The sequence below is a fragment of the Erithacus rubecula genome (genome assembly GCF_903797595.1).
Source record: "Erithacus rubecula genome assembly, chromosome: 26".
NCBI lineage: Eukaryota > Metazoa > Chordata > Aves > Passeriformes > Muscicapidae > Erithacus > Erithacus rubecula.
The window spans coordinates 1,748,850-1,768,258 of record NC_136678.1 but is presented as its reverse complement, the minus strand read 5'-3'; the positions used below and the strand labels follow the sequence as shown (position 1 = coordinate 1,768,258).

The following is a 19,409-nucleotide window of genomic DNA, read 5'->3' as shown; positions in this document are numbered from 1 at the left end:
ACAGGAATGTGTGGCACAGAGGCTTGAGCAGCCTCCCCAAAACAGCCAGTGAACACTTTCTGCCCAGTACCCCATCCCTGAAAGCTGCCTGAGTCCTTTCCCATAACACTCCAACAAGGTGCATGTTCCCCAAAATGAGCCACAGATCCCCCTGGCATCACCCCAGCCTCTGGCAGGGTTTGGAAGAGCAGAGAGAGACATTCCCACACAGGTGGGAACACCTTACCAGGCTTGGAGGGCACAGATGGGGTCAATCTCTGTGACATACACAATGGCTCCCAGGGCTTTCAGGGCAGCACAGCATCCCTTCCCCACCTGCAGAGGCAAAAGGATCCCAGTGAGGCAGGACACAGACACACCAGTGCCACAGCCCCTGCCCTGAACAGCCCAAACCCATCCCAGGCTGGAAAATCCTCATCCCAGACACCTGACAATGCCAGGAACAGCTCAGGATGTAGTGGCACACACCACCAGGGTGAGTGGCACAACAAGCCACAAGCCCAGCTCCCCCTCTCACTGCCAGAGGGCAGGATTAGACAGGATATTGGGAAGGAATTCCTCCATGTGGGAGTGGTGAGGCCCTGGCACAGCTTGCCCAGAGAAGCTGTGGCTGCCCCATCTGGAAATGGCCACAGCAGGAGCCTTCCCAACCCAACACTCTCACAGCTGAGCACTGCAGGAGCCTTTCTCCAAGCAGGAATTATAGACAGCCTAGAGGAGCACACACTGCCCCCTTGCCTTTGAGCTACAGGGCTTCAGAGCTGTCCTGCACTCCTCAGGGGCAGATCCTCCACCCCATGCTGCCCACATCAGCACAGGGAGCACAGGGTTCCTGCAACAGCACCTCAGACTCACTGCCCCTCCTCAGTGGAAAATTAAAACAAAGTCAAACAACTCCCCACATCACCAACCCACACCAACACCTGGCTCTGCTTCATCAACTCTACTCAGCCCCATTTTGTGACCAGCAAGGTGGTTAAAATAATTTCCAGAGAGACCCTCATTTATAATCCAGCTCCAGCCTCAGGTCTACTGAACACAGCCAGACAGGGCCAACAGGGACTCACACCCAAAGGGGAAACCTGCAGGGTGAACAGGCTGGGAGAGCTCAGGGTGTTCAGCCTGGAGGAGAGCAGGATACAGCAAGACCTTAGAGCCCCTTCCAGTGCCTAGAGGGGCTCCTGGAGAGCTGAAGAGGGAATTTGGACACAGGATGGAGTGACAGAACAAGGGGAAATGGCTTCCAACTGCCAGAGGGCAGGTTTAGATGGGACAGTGGGAAGGAATTCTTCCCTGTGAGGGTGGTGAGGCACTAGAATAGACTTCTCAGAGAAGCTGTGGCTCCCCATCTCTGGAAGTGTTCAAGGTTGGATGGGGCTTGGAGCAACCTGGTCTAGTGGAAGGTGTTCCTGTCCATGGCAAGGGGTGGAACTGGATGGGCTTGAAGTTCCCTTCCAACCAAAGGTGGGTTGGAAGTCTGGGATTCTCTGACTCTCCTGGTGTGAAATCCAGTAAAGCTTGGAACAGACCCTGGAGACAACACCATCTGCACAACTCCTGCCTGGAGAATCAGGCACCAGCCCAGAGCACTCAGTGAGAGACAGCACAGTCTCTTGGTTGAGCAAAGCTGGGCTCCACTGGTGCCTAAATGAATTAGGGAGCAAATTCCTGCTTGGAAGAGTCTCTGCAGCTCCTGCCAGTCCCTGCACAGTGCTGGAAGATAAACACCCACATGGACATGCACAGATGGAGGGAAAGTGGCAGCTCCCAGCTCCAGCTCTTCCAAGGTAGAATCAGTTACAAATTCATTATACAATTTCCCTCTGCCAGAGTATTACTCCCAGGGAGAAGCTGCCTGCCCTGCTCAGTGACAGCCAGGCTGGATGCTGAACCTGGGCCAGGGACAGCAGATGGGAGCACCCGTGGGTAGTTGCAATTCAGGCCAGTGTTCCCAGCAACTGTGGGCTGTGCAGCCCAGTTCATCTGCAGCAAACTGGGAAACCTGATCCTTGATCTCCATCCTCCCAGCAGATTCCAGCATTATTGCTCACCAGGACCTACTCCTTATAGCAAGGGAGAGGGGCCTTTGCACAGGGAATTGCAGGATGCTGAGCTTGGGAGAGGCCAGCACAGCTCACAGAACTCACCTCCCCATAACCACAAACCACCACTTGCTTCCCTCCAAACATCACATCCGTGGTCCTCTTCAGGCTGGGGGACAGAGAGACACCTGTGTTGGGATCAGGCAAGCCCAAAACCAGGTCACAGCAGCAGAGCCTGATCTCTGCTTAAGAGCAGCCAGAGCCAAACCCACCCATGTGGAAGTGCCAGAGCTGGACTCACCCGTCCAGGATGGATTCCCGGCAGCAATACAGGTTATCAAACTTCTGCTTGGTGACAGAGTCATTCACATTCATGGCTGGGACACAGAGCTTCCCAGCCTTGGAGAGCTGGTACAGCCTGGGAGAGGGCAGAGGCAGGTCAGAGCACACACAGCAACTCCCTGAGGTCTCTGGACCTGCCTGCCCAAAGCTCCCACCTGTGCACGCCGGTCACGCTCTCCTCCACGATCCCTCGGATCTTCTTGAACACACTGGGGTATTTCTTATAAACCCAGTGGGTCAGGTCCCCACCATCATCCAGGATCTGGAGAGCAGGCAAGAGGAACAGGCAGCAGTCAGGCCTCCCACTGGGAAATGCACTGGCTGAGGACAGGATGAGGGAAATGATTTGGAGAAGCATCTTCAGGCACTGCTGGAGGGGCTGTTTGGGCAGAGGCACGGGGGACAGGACTCCTGAGCTCCCCTAGGTGCCTGCAACACTGGGATTCCTTACCCCTGTGTGCAGCTGCTGGATCCTAACAGGATTTCCTGCCTCTGCTACTGCACTGCAGCCTGGAAAGGTGACCACAGGCAGCACTAACTAGGCTGAGCTCAGCATGCCACAACACTCATGCCCAGAAAGCAAACGGGAGAGGAGAGGCTGTGGGAGGTCAGACCACAGACACACCACTGGTGAGCACAGACCATGCACCAAGGGGGCACATTGGCTTTGACAAGGGAAAGGTCCCCACTATGACCCCAGCTCTGGGAGGGACAGGGCAGCTGTGCTCAGAGAGGAGTGGCTGGGGCAGCTCCTGCAGGGGGAACAGCTCCCATTTCTTGGCTCATGGCAACTCCACCAGGAGCTGCTCCCTGGCCATTGGGATGTGCCAGCTCAGGACATCACCCCTGCTGCTCCCAGCCCACCTCCAGCTGCTGCTCTCCAAGAACCCCCCTTTAATAGGGGTCAGAGACTCTTTTGAGGCCAGGAACAGCCCCAGGCTGGAAGGGAGGAAGGGCTGGAGAGGCTCCTTACCATGTTGGCCTGCCAGCCATCCACGTTGACACAGCGGTCAATGCACCACCAGAAATCATCCTCTGACTCCCCTTTCCAGGCAAACACAGCAACACCTGGAAGAACAGGAGCACCCTTGGAGTCTGCTGGGCTTGGCAGAGCTCTCTCCTGCTTGGCCAACTCCAAAAACACACAGACACAAGAGCCAAGGGGCTCACATCACAGCCCACAGCACAAGCACACCTGTCTATCCCTCCCTTGAAGACATTCCCCAAAAATATTAACTCCCTAAAACAGAAATAGAAAATTAAAAATAAAAAAAAAACTCAAATAAATAATAAAACCCAAAGAAATAATAAATAAGAAAACAATAGTACTAACAATAAACAGATAAAAAATAAATTAAATAGAATTAAACTATGGTTAAATAAAAACTTAAAATATATTTTATGTTTTTATAATTTTATATATATTACTGTTCATTTTATTCATTTGTATTTTATATTTTTAATAACCCATATAAAACAGCTATAAGCATTTTATAAATACCTATACATGTATGTTTATATTGTATATTTCATGTCAATGCATACATACCTAGTATAAAATGTTTGGAAATATGAATTATACTTTTATAATTTTATAATGTCAATGTATACATGTTTATATATACCTAGTATAAAATATTTTGAAATATAAATTATAATTTTACAAGATAAAAAATTATATTACGGTATGTTATATGTTATGGTATACGTTATGTTATAAAAATCCTATAAATATAGAATAAAACTAACAAATATAAAGTGAAATAAGCACAAATCAAGTAGGAGGTTCCCCAGAGGGTTTCCCCGGGGTGAGGCCGGGGGGGAGGAGGGGCTGGAAGGGCTCTGCCCACACTCACCCGCCTCTGCCAAGGCGGCGGCCACTTCGTTCTGGGTGGAGTAAATGTTGCAGGCAGACCAGCGGCACTGCGCCCCCAGGGCACACAGCGTCTCGATCAGCACCTGCGACAAGGGACAGCCGGGGGTCAGGGACAGCCCGGGGTCAGGGACAGCCTGGGGGTTCAGGGTAACTGGGGTCAGGGACAGCCCGGGGGGTCAGGGACAGCCCGGGGTCAGGGACAGCCTGGGGGGTCAGGGACAGCCCGGGGGTCAGGGACAGCCCGGGGTCAGGGACAGCCTGGGGGTCAGGGCCAGCCCGAGGGGTCAGGGACAGCCTGGGGGGTCAGGGACAGCCCGGGGGGTCAGGGACAGCCTGGGGGGTCAGGGACAGCCCGGGGGGTCAGGGATAGCCTGGGGGGTCAGGGTAACTGGGGTCAGGGACAGCCCGGGGTCAGGGACAGCCCGGGGGGTCAGGGACAGCCCGGGGGGTCAGGGACAGCCTGGGGGGTCAGGGACAGCCTGGGGGGGTCAGGGACAACCTGGGGGGGGGTCAGGGACAGCCTGGGGGGTCAGGGACTGCCTGGGGGGGGGTCAGGGACAACCTGGGGGGGGGGGGTCAGGGACAGCCCGGGGGGTCAGGGACAGCCCGGGGGTCAGACACAGCCGGGGGGGGGGTCAGGGACAGCCCGGGGGGGGGGTCAGGGACAGCCTGGGGGTCAGGGCCAGCCCGGGGTCAGGGACAGCCTGGGGGTCAGGGCCAGCCCGAGGGGTCAGGGACAGCCTGGGGGGTCAGGGACAGCCCGGGGGGTCAGGGACAGCCTGGGGGGGGTCAGGGACAGCCTGGGGGGTCAGGGACAGCCTGGTGGGTCAGGGACAGCCCGGGGGGTCAGGGACAGCCTGGGGGGTCAGGGACAGCCCGGGGGGTCAGGGACAGCCCGGGGGGTCAGGGACAGCCTGGGGGGTCAGGGACAGCCCGGGGGGTCAGGGATAGCCCAGGGGGTCAGGGACAGCCTGGGGGTCAAGAATGTCCAGGGTGTCAACAATGCCCCCAGGGGATCAGGGATAACCCAGGGGGGTCAGGGGTGCCCCAGGGGTCAGGGATAACCCAGCAGTCAAGGATGTCCCAGGAGTCAGAGATGTCCTGGGAGTCAGGGATGCACTGGGGGTAAGGGATGCCCCAGGTATCAACAATGCCCTGAGGGTCAGGGGTGCCCCAGGGTCAGCAATGCCCTGGGGAATAGAGATGCCCAGGAGGTCAGGGATGCCCTGGGATCAGAGATTAACCCAGTCAGGGATGCCCCAGTGGTCAGCAAAGCCCCAGGGGTCAGGGACAACCCGGGGGTCAAGAATGTCCAGGGTGTCAACAATGCCCCGGGGGCTCAGGGATAACCCAGGGGCATCAGGGATAACCCAGGGGGCTCAGGGGTGCCCCGGGGGTCAGAGATAAGCCAGCAGTCAGAGATGTCCTAGGGGTCAGAGATGTCCTGGGAGTCAGGGATGCCCTGGGGGTAAGGGATGCCCCAGGTATCAACAATGCCCTGAGGGTTAGCAATGCCCTGGGAGTCAGGGATAACTCAAGTCAGGGATGCCCTGGGATCAACAATGCCCCAGGGATCAGAGAAAACCCAGTCGGGGATGCCCCATGGGTCAAGGATATCCCCAGGGGTCAGGGATAACTCAGTCAGGGATACCCCAGGGGTCAGGGATAACCCGGGGTCAGCAAAGCCCCAGGGATCAGAGATAACCCAGTCAGGGATGCCCCAGGGATCAGAGATAACCCAGTCAGGGATGCCCCAGGGGTCAGCAATGCCCCCAGCACAAGGGCAGGCCTAGGGCAGCAGTGATGGGCACAGGAACCAAACACTGCCCTGGGGAAATGCCAACAGCACAATCTTTCCAAAATGCTTCCAGACTCTACTGAATGTGCCTTCCCCCATTCCAATGAGACAAGGAACTTTCTTCCCCAGGGAAAAGCTGGTGTCCCACCCAAGGCAAGCAGGACTCACTGCAGTCTGTGCTGTGATGTGGGTACAGCCCACAATCTTAGCTCCAGCCAAAGGCTTCTCCCCCTGGGCTCGTTTCCTGAGCGAAATCAGAGCAGACATGTCTGCAAAAGGAAGAGAGGTTTAAATGCTGGTTCAGTCTGCAGGGTCCCCTCTCTGCCACAGCTCCTCTGAGGATATCTCCAGCCCCAAAATTTCTGCTGTACTATTACACAGGCAGGGAGAAAACTCCTCAGCCCTAGCCTGGCAGGTCTGGGCAAAATACAACCAAAACACCAGTATTGTTTGTCACTTGATCAAGGGACAAGGAGAGAGGGAGGGGTCTGGGACTGGCACTGTTTGGGGAAGGCACCTAAGGACAGTCACCAGCCCTGAAGCAGCAGGTGAAGCACCTGAACTTGAAACAGAGCTGCCACATCTCAGAAGAGCTGCTCTAAGTGTGCCTGGATTATCTTCCCCCTTCTAAAAGGAGAGTTACCCAATCATCTCACTGGAAATGGTAATTCAGCTTCCTACCACCCCCCAGAGGAAGGGGTTGGGATTTTCAACTTTCATCCTACAAAATCCTTGTCCATCCAAAGTCAGCAAAACATTAAACCCTGCAAGAGCTCCTGCTAGAAAATGGATGGAACACACCATCAACAATTGCTGGCACATCTCACTCTTCCCTAACTGATTTGAGGTGAAAACAGGATATCCAAGGCTGCAGCAGGAGTGGAAATTGCCACTCCTCAGCTCCTGGTCTCCAGAACGTGCCCCAAGCCCCAGATGTCCCACACTCCACTTTGTACCTTGCTCAGCAATCTCAATCTCCCGGCGCCCAAACTCTGCCTGCTTGATGTTCTTCACACAGAAATTGCTGCTGCCCTTGGAGTTGGTTTGTTGTTTCTCTCGTGGGGACACCTCATCATCAGAGCTGTCTGTGTATGAGGCAGCTAAAGCAAAAGAGGAATGAGTGTTATGCCAGGTTATGAATCCAGGAACCTCCTACCCTTCAGGTTTCTGCTCTGTTTCCCTTCTCAACTTTCACTCATGGTTCAAATTACCACCCTCCTAAGGAAAGCCAACGCCCTGAAGGAATTTTACACTCTTTTTCTCTAAAACAACCCAGAGGTAACAGGATTATCAACTGGCAATCGATGCCTGAGCTTTGGCAATGCCGGGAATCATTCCCTCAGCATCCAAGTACAAACAGCACAAATGAGGCACAGGGAGTGAGCAGCACATTCAGTGCAGCAGCCAGGCTGGGTTTGAGACAGGAGCAATCGAGGACAAGGAGGTGGCACCTACCAGAGCTGTAGCTGTCAGTGGAGGACTGGGAGATGGAGCGGGACAGGGACCGCCGGCCCGTCTTGGTGGGGAATTTGGTGAATTCCTGCATGTCATCTGCAAACTGGATTTGCTGCCAGCAAAGGGAAAAAGTGCTAAATCAGGAGGTGATTCTTAGGGCATGACACTTCCCCAAGTTAAAGGGATTCACTGCTCCCTTCAGAACACAAAAATTAACATCACCAAATACAAGGTGCCAAAAATTTAATCCGTTCCTCTGCCTGAACAACTGCCAGCAGGTTTTTGTCACCCTGCAGATTTGACACAACACCTGAAGATAAAAAGTACACCCTGAAATATCCACTTTATCCAGCTCCCTAAGGCTCCTTCAAGAATTAATACTCCTTGTACAACCCACATCCCATGTGGAGGCAGAGCCCCTGCTCCAACCAATCCAGGCAGATTTCTGCCCAAAAATGCAGCAGCAAGAAAACTGGGGTGGTCCCAACAGATCCCTGGTGCTTCCAGGCTCTTCCCCAGGAGCAGAGCATCCCACAGGTTAAAAACTTCACACATCCTTCCAAAACTGACACAAAAAGCACAGGATAAAACCTCAGCAAGAGAGAACATTTCAACAAAAAGAAGTTGACATTGCATTGGCTTTCAGCCTCCTCTGCAGGACAAGATGTTTCCATTGGAAGAGAACCTCTCAAACAGCCACTTCTCTCAGCCAGAGGCAACTCAGGGCTCCAGCACCTTCCACCAGATCATCAAATTTAACTGTGTTGGGCCAAAAAGAGAGGAAAAGTAGCCCAAAACTGCTCAGCTGCTGTGCTCACCCCGAGTGAGCAGCCAGCAAAGGGCCCTATTGCTGCTCCTGCCAGGGAAAGGCACAGAGATGAAAGGGAATTAGGGAAAGCAGCAGCACATGCAGCCTGCAGCCCCTCCCTGCAGCCAGGCAGATCCTGACAGAGCCCCAGCACTGCCCCTGCACTCAGATCACGTCTGCAGGATTTAATTTGGCCATTTAACAGGGATGAGACGTCATGGCAGGGAGTGGGATTAACAAAGCATCCCTGAGACACCAGAGACCTTGAGAGGAGTCCTGGAGAAATCAAGATGATGGAAAGAGACAGCTCAGAGTGGCCTCAAGGAGGGGCTTTCCGTGCCACAGCTATCCCAAAAGCTCCTGAAAGCTTTGATGCAGGAAACAGCCTTCAGAAGGGAGAAGAATGGAACTATTTAGTTGAAATGATCCATTCCAGAACAGAGCAATGTGCACAGGCTGGAGCTGGGGTGGCTGCAGCACCAGTACAGCTTTCTGGGCTGGAAAAAGTAGCCATAATTGTACAGAATCCCAACAGATGGGCCAAAAGCAGCATGGTATTCCACTTGGGAAGGGACAAGGGACATGAAACCCATGGCTCACTCCAAGGGAGGGCAGGAGGGATGATGTGGGACTCCAGCATCCCTTCCAGGAACTGACTGACACAGAGCAGATCCATCACCACACCCAGCCAAGCATCCCAGGCATTCCTGTGGGTGCTGCTGCTGAAAGGTTTCCAGCCAGCTCCTCCATCCTGGACACATCACAGCCCAGTACCTGCCTCACCAACCAGACTTCCCAGCACACTCCAGTTAGATTCTGGTGCAAATTACTTTAGTTTGTATTAGTGGAAGGAATGGGAATAATAAATGGAGACAGAAGGTTTGGTTTTGCAATTGTTTGAGGTCATTTGGTGCAGAGGGAGGATTCAGAGGGCACCACAACCTCCATCCCACAGGAGAACAGAGGAAAGTTGTGGAGGAGACCACAACCCCCATCCCCATGGGAAATCAGAGGGAGAACATAGAGGGCACTGAAACCTCCATCCCCATGGGAGAGCAGAGGGAGGATCTGGAGGCACCACAACCCCCATCCCCACAGGAAAGTTGGTTCCAGGGATAAAAGGGGCAGAAGCACTTCCAGCCAGGTACCAACACTGGGCTCAGGGAGAGTGGTAGGAGCTGGCAGGTTTCCCAACAAGGAATGATGTTGCTGGAATTTGGTCAAGGTCTGTTGCTGGGATCAATCTTCCTCACAAAGCCTGGAATAGGCTTGTGCTACTTCCATGCTGCTGTACTGCTCATGGGCACTTTCAAGAAGAAAAAAGTATTAGCAATTTCAGGAGACAAGATTCCATGCCTCCACATCAAGCTCTTCCTCTGGCAGCTCATCAAACCAGAGGGTATAAAAAACATTCCCCATAAAACAGCTGCTGGCATTAAAACAGCTTAAAGTGCTAGCTGAGGAATTTTCTGTATCTCAGGGAAAGGTTTCCAGGGAAGAGGTGACCCAGGAGGGAAAGAACACAGGGGACAGTGCTCCAGGCCAGGGTGCAGGTCTGTCCTGGCTCAGCATCCAGGATGTGTGAGTTCCAGGACAGGGCAATTCCCTGCATGGTCTTATGGAGCAAAGCTCCTCTGGGATGGAAAAGAGAGGATGGGATGGAGGGATGCTGCACTCCCCAGTCCCACAACATCCCACACCACAATCCACCTCCCCTTCAGAGCTCCAGCTGTGAGTGCTGAGCCAGCTCTGAGGTAAAACCCCACTCTGCAAGAGAAACAGCAGGTTTAGCAACACTGGAATGAGGGGATTGAATCCAAGGGGAGAGAAACAGCAAGTGCTGAACAAACCAAGTGCTGAATTACCCCCAGTAATCCCTGCCGTGGCTTTACCAGGGCTCAGCTGAACTCCCCAGCTTAGCAAAATCTGCCCTGGCTAAAATTATCATCAAACACCACCAAGAGCACCCAAACCCAAGGCACCATGAGACCCCCACCCCACCTGAGCCCGGGGTGTTACCGTGGTGTCCTCAGTGGGGTGGCAGCTCCAGCAGGGCTCTGTGCAGAGCTGCGTGACCAGAGCCCTCCACGTGCACTCAGCTGCATTAAGGAGAGAGAAAATCTCCTAATCCCCCTGCCTGTCATGGCAATTGCAATGAGCAGCATTCCCAGCCAGGGCACAGCTCTGGGGCTGTCCAGCTCCCAGCAGCACGCTCAGGAATCCCATCCCAAACTTTGTCCTGATGGAAGGGGATTTTTCCAAGTGGGTGGAGAACAAGGGAAATATTTTTTCACCCCAGAAATTTGTGGTTGAAGAGGGAAAACAAGGCAGCAGCCATTTCCCTGCAGAGGAATGAGGACAGGGGTTTTTAGCATCACTGCCCTGGAGAAGGAGGAGATAGGGCTGGAGTCCTAAGGGGCCAAATGAGCAGCTCCTCACTTGGAACAGCAGGGATTTGGGGATATGCTCTGTAGGAAAACAGCAGGATCCACATCTCCTGCCAAGTGCTTCCAGAGCATCACTGGGCACTGCCTGCTCCTGGTCACAGTAGCCAAGCCAGCAGGACATTTTCTCCCTTTGGGAAATCCACTGCCACTGTGCCCATTCCCTGGCAGATCTGACATTTCCCAACAACAGCTGCTCATGTTCAGCTCAAATCACCATTCCCAGGGCTGGAGTTGAGGGAACACTGTCCACCCTATTTGGTCACACTGCCCAGAGCATCCCAAACCACCAGGAAGCTGGAAGAGCATCCTGATCAAGCTCCTCTGCAGGTTATAAGGATAAATCCAGTGTGAACACTGGTGGGGCAGTGCCAAACCCAGCAGCTCAAGCAGCACACACAGCCTCATTTGTTTAATTATTACAACACAGGGAGGGCAAACAGATTACAGGTCTGTCTGGATTGGTACCATCTCACCAAAGTGGCAGCTCATGACTGCAGGGTGTGCCACCCTCCATGGCTGATTCCAAGCACTTTCCCAGTGGTCAGCCAGGACAGCAGATTTTGGAGCTGACAGAGTAAGAAAATTCCACTCCCTGACTCCAGGGAGAGGGACTTGTAGGTGCAGCTGGATTTACCCCAGGCATAGATGCACCCAGCATGTCCCTCTCACACAGAACAATCCCACTTTTCATTTTAATACCTTCCATTCCCAGAACAGCTCCAGAGAGATTGCTTAAGCTCCTTTGTTGTGCTACACATCCCTGACTGCATCCCATGCAGCCCTGGGGGAGCACAGGAGCAGGTTGTGGAAGGAACAGAGATTTTGGAAAGCATCCACCAGCTCACAGCTGACATGGCTCATCAATGCACAGGGGAAAGGACACAGGCTGGGAAGCAGCTCCAGGCTCTATTCATAGCACCCCAGGTTTGCTTCAGCAGTCAATTTTATTATTATTACTATTTATTATTAGGGACAACATGAGCATCAGCACACACACAGCCAGGCAAAGTCCTGCCAGCCACTTCTGTCCTGGGTAAGTGGAGGGGGGACAGGAGCAGGTTCCACACATCACCCAAGATAAGCAGGAAGCAATGAACCATCTAAAACCCTCCAGAGTTCTGAGTCTGACATCCCTGGATGTGAGGACACAGCACAGTTGCCTAGGCAGAAACAGAAAAATGGGAGGAGAGCATGTTCCTACAGCACACAACCACCTCTAAAGAAGAAAAGTCTCTGCACTTCTGTCCTCCCAGGAGAAAGCCTGGAAGGATCCAGAGTCCTGGGACTTTGACTTTGGCTGCAGAAAACCAGCAGCAGGGATCAGGATTATTCAGTGCAGCCAGTTCCCCTTATTTAATATGTTCTCCCAAACAAAAACTCCCTGGCAGAGGCTGGGAGGGCACTGCTGGATGCCCCTGCTGCCAAGGCAGCCCTGACAAGGCCTGTCTTTTAAGTTCATCATTTCTTTGTCATTTGTGGAAATTCAGCCAAACAAGGAATGTTTTACAGCTCAAACCAGCATCCTGCTCCTCACCAGCCCAGCTCCCCCATGAGACAGGAGCAGCAGGGCTGGGTTTTGCCCACTTGGAGATGGGAACCTTCAAGTTTCAGTCTGCAAGGATTCCTTACCTGCAGAAGGACAGACAGCTGCTGGTTTTTCCTGGAGGAGCTGGGCCAGGAATTTCTAAAGAACAAGTTGTTTTAATCCACTGACTTGCAGAAGTAACTCATCACAGCATCCAGGGAGGGCAGAGGGAATGAGGCCCTTCAGCCTCACCAGCAGAGGGAAAAAAAGTCAGATAACCAGATAATAAAAAAGTCAGTGTTCTCCTTCATTGCAGGTCAAAAAGAAGAGAGGGAAGGGACAGAACCCTTCCATGCTGTTTTCAGCCAGATCCTGCAGGGGACCCTGAGCTTCCTGAGCCAGGAGAAAAGAGCTGTTGCCACATTTGTTGCCCTGAGGCCATCCCAAACCCACTAGCTGCAGGTTCCCAGTGCTCCCAGTGCCTGTCCCTGTGCTGGCCCCTGCAGCTGGCCCCATTCCCACTGTGGCCATGCCAGGGTGCTGGGTTTGTTTAGAGGACTTGGCTGCCCTGTCCTCAGGCCCCCTCTGCTCTGCTTCCAGGCTGGAAGAGCCAGCCCCTGTTCCCACAGCACAGTGTCTAGACATGAGGCTGGAAACAGGGGACACACAGGGGGGACAGCTGCTGCTTCACAGTCCTACAGGACATGGATTTTTGGGTGGGAATCAGCAAGGCTGACAGGATGGTTTTAGGGTTCTTTTCCTGTGAGGTTATCCAGCCTGGAAAGGTATTTTTGGATCACAGCACTTCTTAAGGATGGAGGGAAAGGAAAAAAAAGGTACTTGGAGAAGAGAGATGGGGGATCAGGATCAGCAAGACTCCCACCCTGACAACTCACCATCCTCATCCCCAGCCACAGGGCAGGGGAGGGTTTGGAGGTGATTTGGCTCTATAACCCAAATTATCCCATTTTCCCACCTCCAAACTCTGATCACACATGGCAGTGCAAACCTGGATGGCAAAGGGCTGCACAAATTCACATGAGGCTATTGCCACTGGAAGAACCAGCCAGGGCAAGGTGGGGGATTTTCCCCAGCAGCACCCACTGCTGCACCCCACCATTCCACAGGGATGCTGGAAGAGCAGGAGAGCTGTTCTGCAAGCATCTCCTGGAACTCCACAGCCTGAGCACCACAGCTCTGTGAGAGCTGGAAGTGAAACAACCCCCAGGAAAAAGGACCTGCTTCTGCTCCAGGTGTGGCTTTTCAAGAGGAGAACTTTCTCCTGGTGGTTCCCCCAAGTGCTCCATTCAGACATTGCAGCTGGAAGAGCTTCCCAAGGGTGCTGCTCTGTGAATGGAAGCACAGCCATGTGGAATTTGGTGCTCCTGGCTCTGTACCTCACTCCTAGAGGGTTCACAGGGCAGGCTGTTCTCCCTAGAGGCACAGACCTGCCTGGCACTCTCCCCACCAACTACTCAAACAGGAATCCCAGCCAAATCTCCACCTGGAAACCTTTACACTGCTCCCAGTGAAAAAATAAAAGGGCATTGAGGTTCTGGCAAAACAAACTAGACAAGCCCTGACCCCAACCTCCACCCTCCACTGCCAGGGAAAGGCTGGTTGGGTAAAGCACTGAGGGAAAAAAAAACTCAAGCCAAGTTTCTGTGAGTGCAAGAGGAGAATTAAGGACTTCCATATGAATCCCAAAACTCAGCAGAGAAAAAAAAACCCACCAGGAAATAAAGAGACTGATTCCAAAGGTTAATAAGCTGGAAATCACCACAAGATTTCAGTCACAATGGGAATCACTGTAAATGCCAGTTAAAGGAAAAATAAACAGAAGGAAGAATTCAATAAAAGAAATGTGGTTTTGAGTGTTAAATAGTAACTGGGGATAAATCCTGCCTCATAAACACCTGGAGGTCAAAGGTGTGCTCCAGCAGGAGCAGAGGGAAAGCTCCTATGAGCAGATAAGGAGGCATCCAGTCCTTGGACTGCAGGAATGGAGGCAAAGGATTGGGGCTGGCTCTGATGGAGCAGGATCTCCTGGAAAACAGGGATATCTCCTTCCTGGCAGGAACAGCAAAAGTCCAATGTCTGGGATCCCTAAGGGCAATGAACTCCAGGCATGGGTTAACCCCATAATCCCCAGGAATGGGCAAGCAGCAACTGGTCTAAAGCCACCCTGGATTTCTCACCTTTGTGCATCCCCAGTGCCCACCCAGCCTCTGGCACAGCATGTGTTTGGGCAGGAGGAAAAGCAGTGTTAACTGGAGTTATCACACTGGAAGAACTGGAAGGCAAGACAAGGTGATGTCCTTGCAAGGACAAGGGATGGCTTCCACTGGCAGAGGGCAGGGATGGATGGGATATTGGGAGGAATTGTTCCTGTGAAGGTGGGCAGGGCACAGGGTGCCCAGAGCAGCTGTGGCTGCCCCTGGATCCCTGCAAGTGTCCCAGGCCAGGCTGGATGGGGCTGGGAGCCATGGCAGAGGGAGGAACTGGGTGAGCTTTAAGGATCATTCCAACCCAAACCATTCCCCCATTCCAATAGTGTGGGTTAAATCACTTCCAGCAGCTTATGGGCCAAGCTGGGGACTGCTGGCCTCCAACAGGCCAGCTGGCAGAGCTGGGAGCCAATGAAATGTGTTTGTGTGTCAGAGCTGAGAGGGAATCAGCTTTAATTAGCACCAATTTTTATACTAATTAGAAAATGCCTCTCCAAGCACAGTTGTATGAGACCAAGGGAACACTTGCAAGCACTGTCAAGCAGCTCGTTCAGCAACACCTGATGGTCTGAAGGGAAGGTTTGCCACAAAAAAAAACCCAAATTGAGATGCCCAAACTTCTGCTCTGCAATCCTAAAGCAGCCCCTGTGTTTTGGGGGAGGAATCACTCCCCTTGGGTTTCTGGGTGCCCCACCTGCTTCTTCTTCTCCCCCCAAACTGCCTTGGAGAGTCTCAGCATTCCAAGACTTCTACTGGTCTTTCAAAAAAACCAAAACAGCAAATCCCACTCAGGAAAGGCTCCAGCTACTCTCAGGGATCCTTAGCTGATCCTCCATCTCTGTGTCACTGCTTTAAGAGAAAACACCTCACAAGATCAGCATGGAAACAGCAGCAGCCTGTTCTGGCAATCTGGAAATCCATCCTCCCCCTGCCCTGACTCCCAAAGCCTCTCAGTGGTATTTCCACTAGAGCTGCCCATTCCTCATTTACCAACAGAATATTTTCAGCCCTGGAAGCTACTTAGATTTTGATGCATCTGGTGAGAGGCAAAGCAGGAGAAACCTCAGGCTCCAGCATGGGCTTTTCCCTGCTCAGAAGTGTGTGGAATCACCACCAGGATGGACAAACATCACCCTCCTGAACACTGACTTGTGTCAGAGCAAAGCCAACCCTTTCCTGCAAACAGGGCTGATTCCATGAAGCCCCTTTTTTTAAAGGAGGCTGGAGGGATGAAAATGATTTCCTCGTGGAGATGGCAAGCTCACAGAATATTTGGAGAAGGGTTTAGTTAATGTAAGAGACACTGTGCTGCCTGCAAGATGCTGACAGCTCCAAGGTCAACAGGGATCAGCCAGATGTTCTTGTTCCAAAACATGCCCAGGTTGGATGCAAAACTCTCCCCACAGTGCAGGAATGTGTGAAATCTGGGGCTCCTTGTCAGGAGGTGAAAGGAGGAGAAGCAGAAAACAGCAGACACAGGCTGAACCTCACCCTGATGTGGAAGGAGGACACTAAAACACAAATTTCAGGAGGGCAAAGCCCCAAGGAGCCTCCTTTTCCAGGCTGCAAAAGGCCAGAAGGAGTGATCCCCTCCACCCACAGCACAGAGATAAACCAGGCTGCAGCAGCTCCCACCCAGATCCTGGCTCCTGAGCACAGGCAGCTCCTCAGGCAGGCAGGAATGGGTGCTGCCAGCCAGCTCCAGGTCTGTGGGGGCAGCCAAGGGGAAGCTGCACCCAACTCCCAGGGCTGCAGGAGCCTCACCCAAATTATAATGGAGCCTGTTCAAGGAGCTGGAACATCATGTCCTCAGCCACCTCAGTCCCTTGGCTGTCACCAACCTGAAGTAAACAGATTCTGCAGCAGCAATAAGCTCGTTACCAAGGCCACCGTATTGATCCCAAAGTGTAATTAAAATTCACAGTTCAAGCAGCCCAACTCTACAGGGCAATGGGGGCAGCTCTGAAAGGCAGCACTGGCCTCAGCTCTGCATCCTGTGCTTGCTCACAGGCACTGGACCCATGGAGGGAGATCAACTGCCAAAAAACCAGCCCAAATTCTTCCCTGTGAGGGTGGGGAGGCCCTGGCACAGGGTGCCAGAGCAGCTGTGGCTGCCCCTGGATCCCTGAAGTGTCCAAGGCCGGGTTGGATGGGGCTTGGAGCAGCCTGGGAGAGTGGAAGGTGCTTCCCCCATGGTACTGGGGGGGGGGGGCTTTAAGGTCCCTTCCAACCAAACAATTTCCAAACTTCAGCAGCTTCCTCTCTGGACCTTTGGGCCATCACCAGAGCAGCCATTCCCAAGGGTTAACCATGCCAGGGAAGCCTGCAGGGATGATGTGGGCAGAGAGGGATGGAGCAGAGTGGATTCCAGCACTGCTCAGGGTGCACAGGCTCCTGGAATTACCCAGTTCCATGGGAAAGGGCTCCACACAACCTGCTCAGGTGGCACCATGATGCTTCTCCTTGATGGGGCTCCCTGACCCTTCTCCCAGCCTCTTACAGATCCAAGCCCTGGTGTCACCAAGTGTCACTCTGGGAGAAGTTCTGGTTCAAAGTCCTTAGCACTGCAGGCCCCCAGGGCCACCAGCATCTCCCAGGACAGTCACCTGGAATGTCACCACCATGTGCTGAGTGAAGGTGAGCCAGAGGTCCCAGATAAGCAGCTCTGATCAAAGGGCTCAGCAGGAAACAGAACAAGGCCTCTGCAAATGCGACCGTCACCTGCAGGAAACTGCCAGTGATAAAACACAGCCAGGCACAAGCAAATCCCTCAGGCTCAGAGCTGAAGTCCCACACATTCCCTGCTCCAAAATCTGGGACGAGGCACTCACCAACTCCTCAGAGGAGCAACACACACAGGATCCTCACTTGTAAAGGATTAACTCAACCTGACCTTGAAAACCTGATTTCCAGAGCAAAATACCCCAGCTTCAACATCTAGCAGGGAGCACAGGAACCCACTCCAATGTTGGCAGGCTGGGAAGACAGGAAAAACTGTCCCCAAAGAAAGTATTGCTGGTCCCCAGCAGAAGATAACCTGGCATCTCAGGGAAGATCAAAAACCTGTGCTCCTGCCTCCAGCACTTCTCCCACACTGCAGACCTGGCTGCCCACGTGGGAAGGGTCTCCCAGGATGGGTGGTCTCCACCCTCACACCATCAAAAGACGACAAGAGACACTTCTGAAGACTGGTAAGAATAAATATCCAACTCTTCTCCCATCTTCAAAGGACTGACACAAGAGTGGAAACCCAGCCATCCTTCCAGGATGCAGGAGGAAAAGGGGAAAGCAAAAGCCACAGGCTCTGGCACATCATTTTGAAGACTGTTTTGCCCAAAACCTCCTTTATTCCCTCTCTCTGGTTGAACAATTCAATTAAGTCTTCTGGCCTTTCCCAGTGCTGGAGCACTGGAACAAGCCTCCCCTCTGGACATCTGGTGACCCTCCAAAACACCAAAGCAATGGGAAGGTCCCAGAAGCAACTCAGAAAAAAATTAGAATTCTGTCATTTAACACAGCACCAGGAGTGTTAAAGGGCTGTCCCAAGCTCTGATTGATAATTCATTTCCACTCCAAACACACCTATGCTTTTTTCCCCAATTATTAGGGTTTTCCTGCATACCCAGACTCACCTCAGGACATCCATACAGAGGACAATGAGCTGTTCAACACATCCCAGCCCAGGCACCTCATTATGAGAAGTAAAAACTGCCATGACAAAGCAAGGAACCAAAGAAGTGAAGATCAGGGCAAAGGAACAAGATCAGGTGTGCAGTGCCTGCAGAACAGCAGGACAGGAGGTGGTAGCCATGGCCCCAGACAGGCTCACAAAGGCACACAGGATTTATGAGCAGCCACTCCAAGGAATTAAATTAAAGGGACAGGAAAAATGAATGGCTGCAGGAGCTCTGTCAGGACTAACAAGGGCAGTCTCATCCCCCTGACAGCCCCAAGGGGAAGGTAGTTTATTATCACCCAGCCTGGATAAGTCACGACAGAGCAAAGTGGGGCAGGAACAGATCTTTGGGAATGGCCTGGGCAGGGCAGGGCAGGGCTGCAGAATGGCCTGGGCAGGGCAGGTCTTTGGGAACGGCCTGGGCAGGGCAGGTCTTTGGGAATGGCCTGGGCAGGGCAGGTCTTTGGGAATGGCCTGGGCAGGGCAGGTCTTTGGGAATGGCAGACAGAACAGAGGGAATGATGCTCTGGACAGAACACCCACCCCTCCCCAGGGAGCAGCAGCTCTCCACAGCTCCATCTCCCTCTCCCCAGCTTTCCCTGCTCCATCTCTGCCACCCCCACAGCAGCAGCAGCCTGCTGGCAGCGCAGAGCTGCAGTGCTGTGCATTAGCATTCCTGCCACAGCCTGGCACAGCAGGCACAGCACCACACGGGCTCCACGGGCACAAAGCCAGCCAACTCACCTCCCCAGAGCCACACCAGCACCTTCAGCCCACCTCAGAGCCCAGCAATGCTGCAGGAGAAAGATCTGTCTGCAGTGTCCGTGTGTTTGCAGCACCCAGGTGTGGAGGAGCCCAGCAGACAGCAGGACAAGGACACAGCAGGGTGAGGTGACAGACAGGGACAGCACGTGCCAAGCCCCCTGCCCTGCTGCAAGCACTGTGCTGCTCACTGTGTCCTTCCCACTCCAGGGCACCCCCAGGCTGGCTCGCTGGGAGTTTAAGGCTCCACCAACTGGCTGACGTGGATTGGAAAGCAACTGCTGCCAAGGGCACCTGCAGTCTCCAGGGAGGCAGCAGAGCAGATGCCCAGACACAGCAGTGATGGCACACAAGGATCTGGAGGAGCACAACCTGCCCTTGAGCTCTGCCATCACCATCTCCACATCCAATAAACCTGGGGAAGCCACCAGGCTCCCACTCCCAATCCTC

At 53.3% G+C, this 19,409-nt stretch overlaps 2 protein-coding genes across 3 annotated transcripts in view; one reads left to right on the top strand and one right to left on the bottom strand.

Moving 5' to 3' along the window:
• GNAT2 (G protein subunit alpha transducin 2) overlaps positions 1–19,409 on the top strand; it is a 165,846-nt gene that overhangs the window by 80,367 nt on the left and 66,070 nt on the right. The window lies entirely within an intron of this gene.
• AHCYL1 (adenosylhomocysteinase like 1) overlaps positions 1–19,409 on the bottom strand; it is a gene marked incomplete at its 3' end in the record, with an annotated part of 29,646 nt that overhangs the window by 6,536 nt on the left and 3,701 nt on the right. For both annotated transcript variants that reach the window (XM_079326964.1, XM_079326965.1), the window contains exons 2-10: positions 7,514–7,625; positions 7,015–7,158; positions 6,227–6,327; positions 4,241–4,343; positions 3,358–3,452; positions 2,540–2,646; positions 2,344–2,460; positions 2,148–2,211; positions 227–315 (exon numbers count right to left, since the gene is read on the bottom strand). In XM_079326964.1, the coding sequence (XP_079183090.1) occupies positions 227–315; positions 2,148–2,211; positions 2,344–2,460; positions 2,540–2,646; positions 3,358–3,452; positions 4,241–4,343; positions 6,227–6,327; positions 7,015–7,158; positions 7,514–7,625 (932 nt within the window). The remainder of the gene's footprint in view (positions 1–226; positions 316–2,147; positions 2,212–2,343; positions 2,461–2,539; positions 2,647–3,357; positions 3,453–4,240; positions 4,344–6,226; positions 6,328–7,014; positions 7,159–7,513; positions 7,626–19,409) is intronic.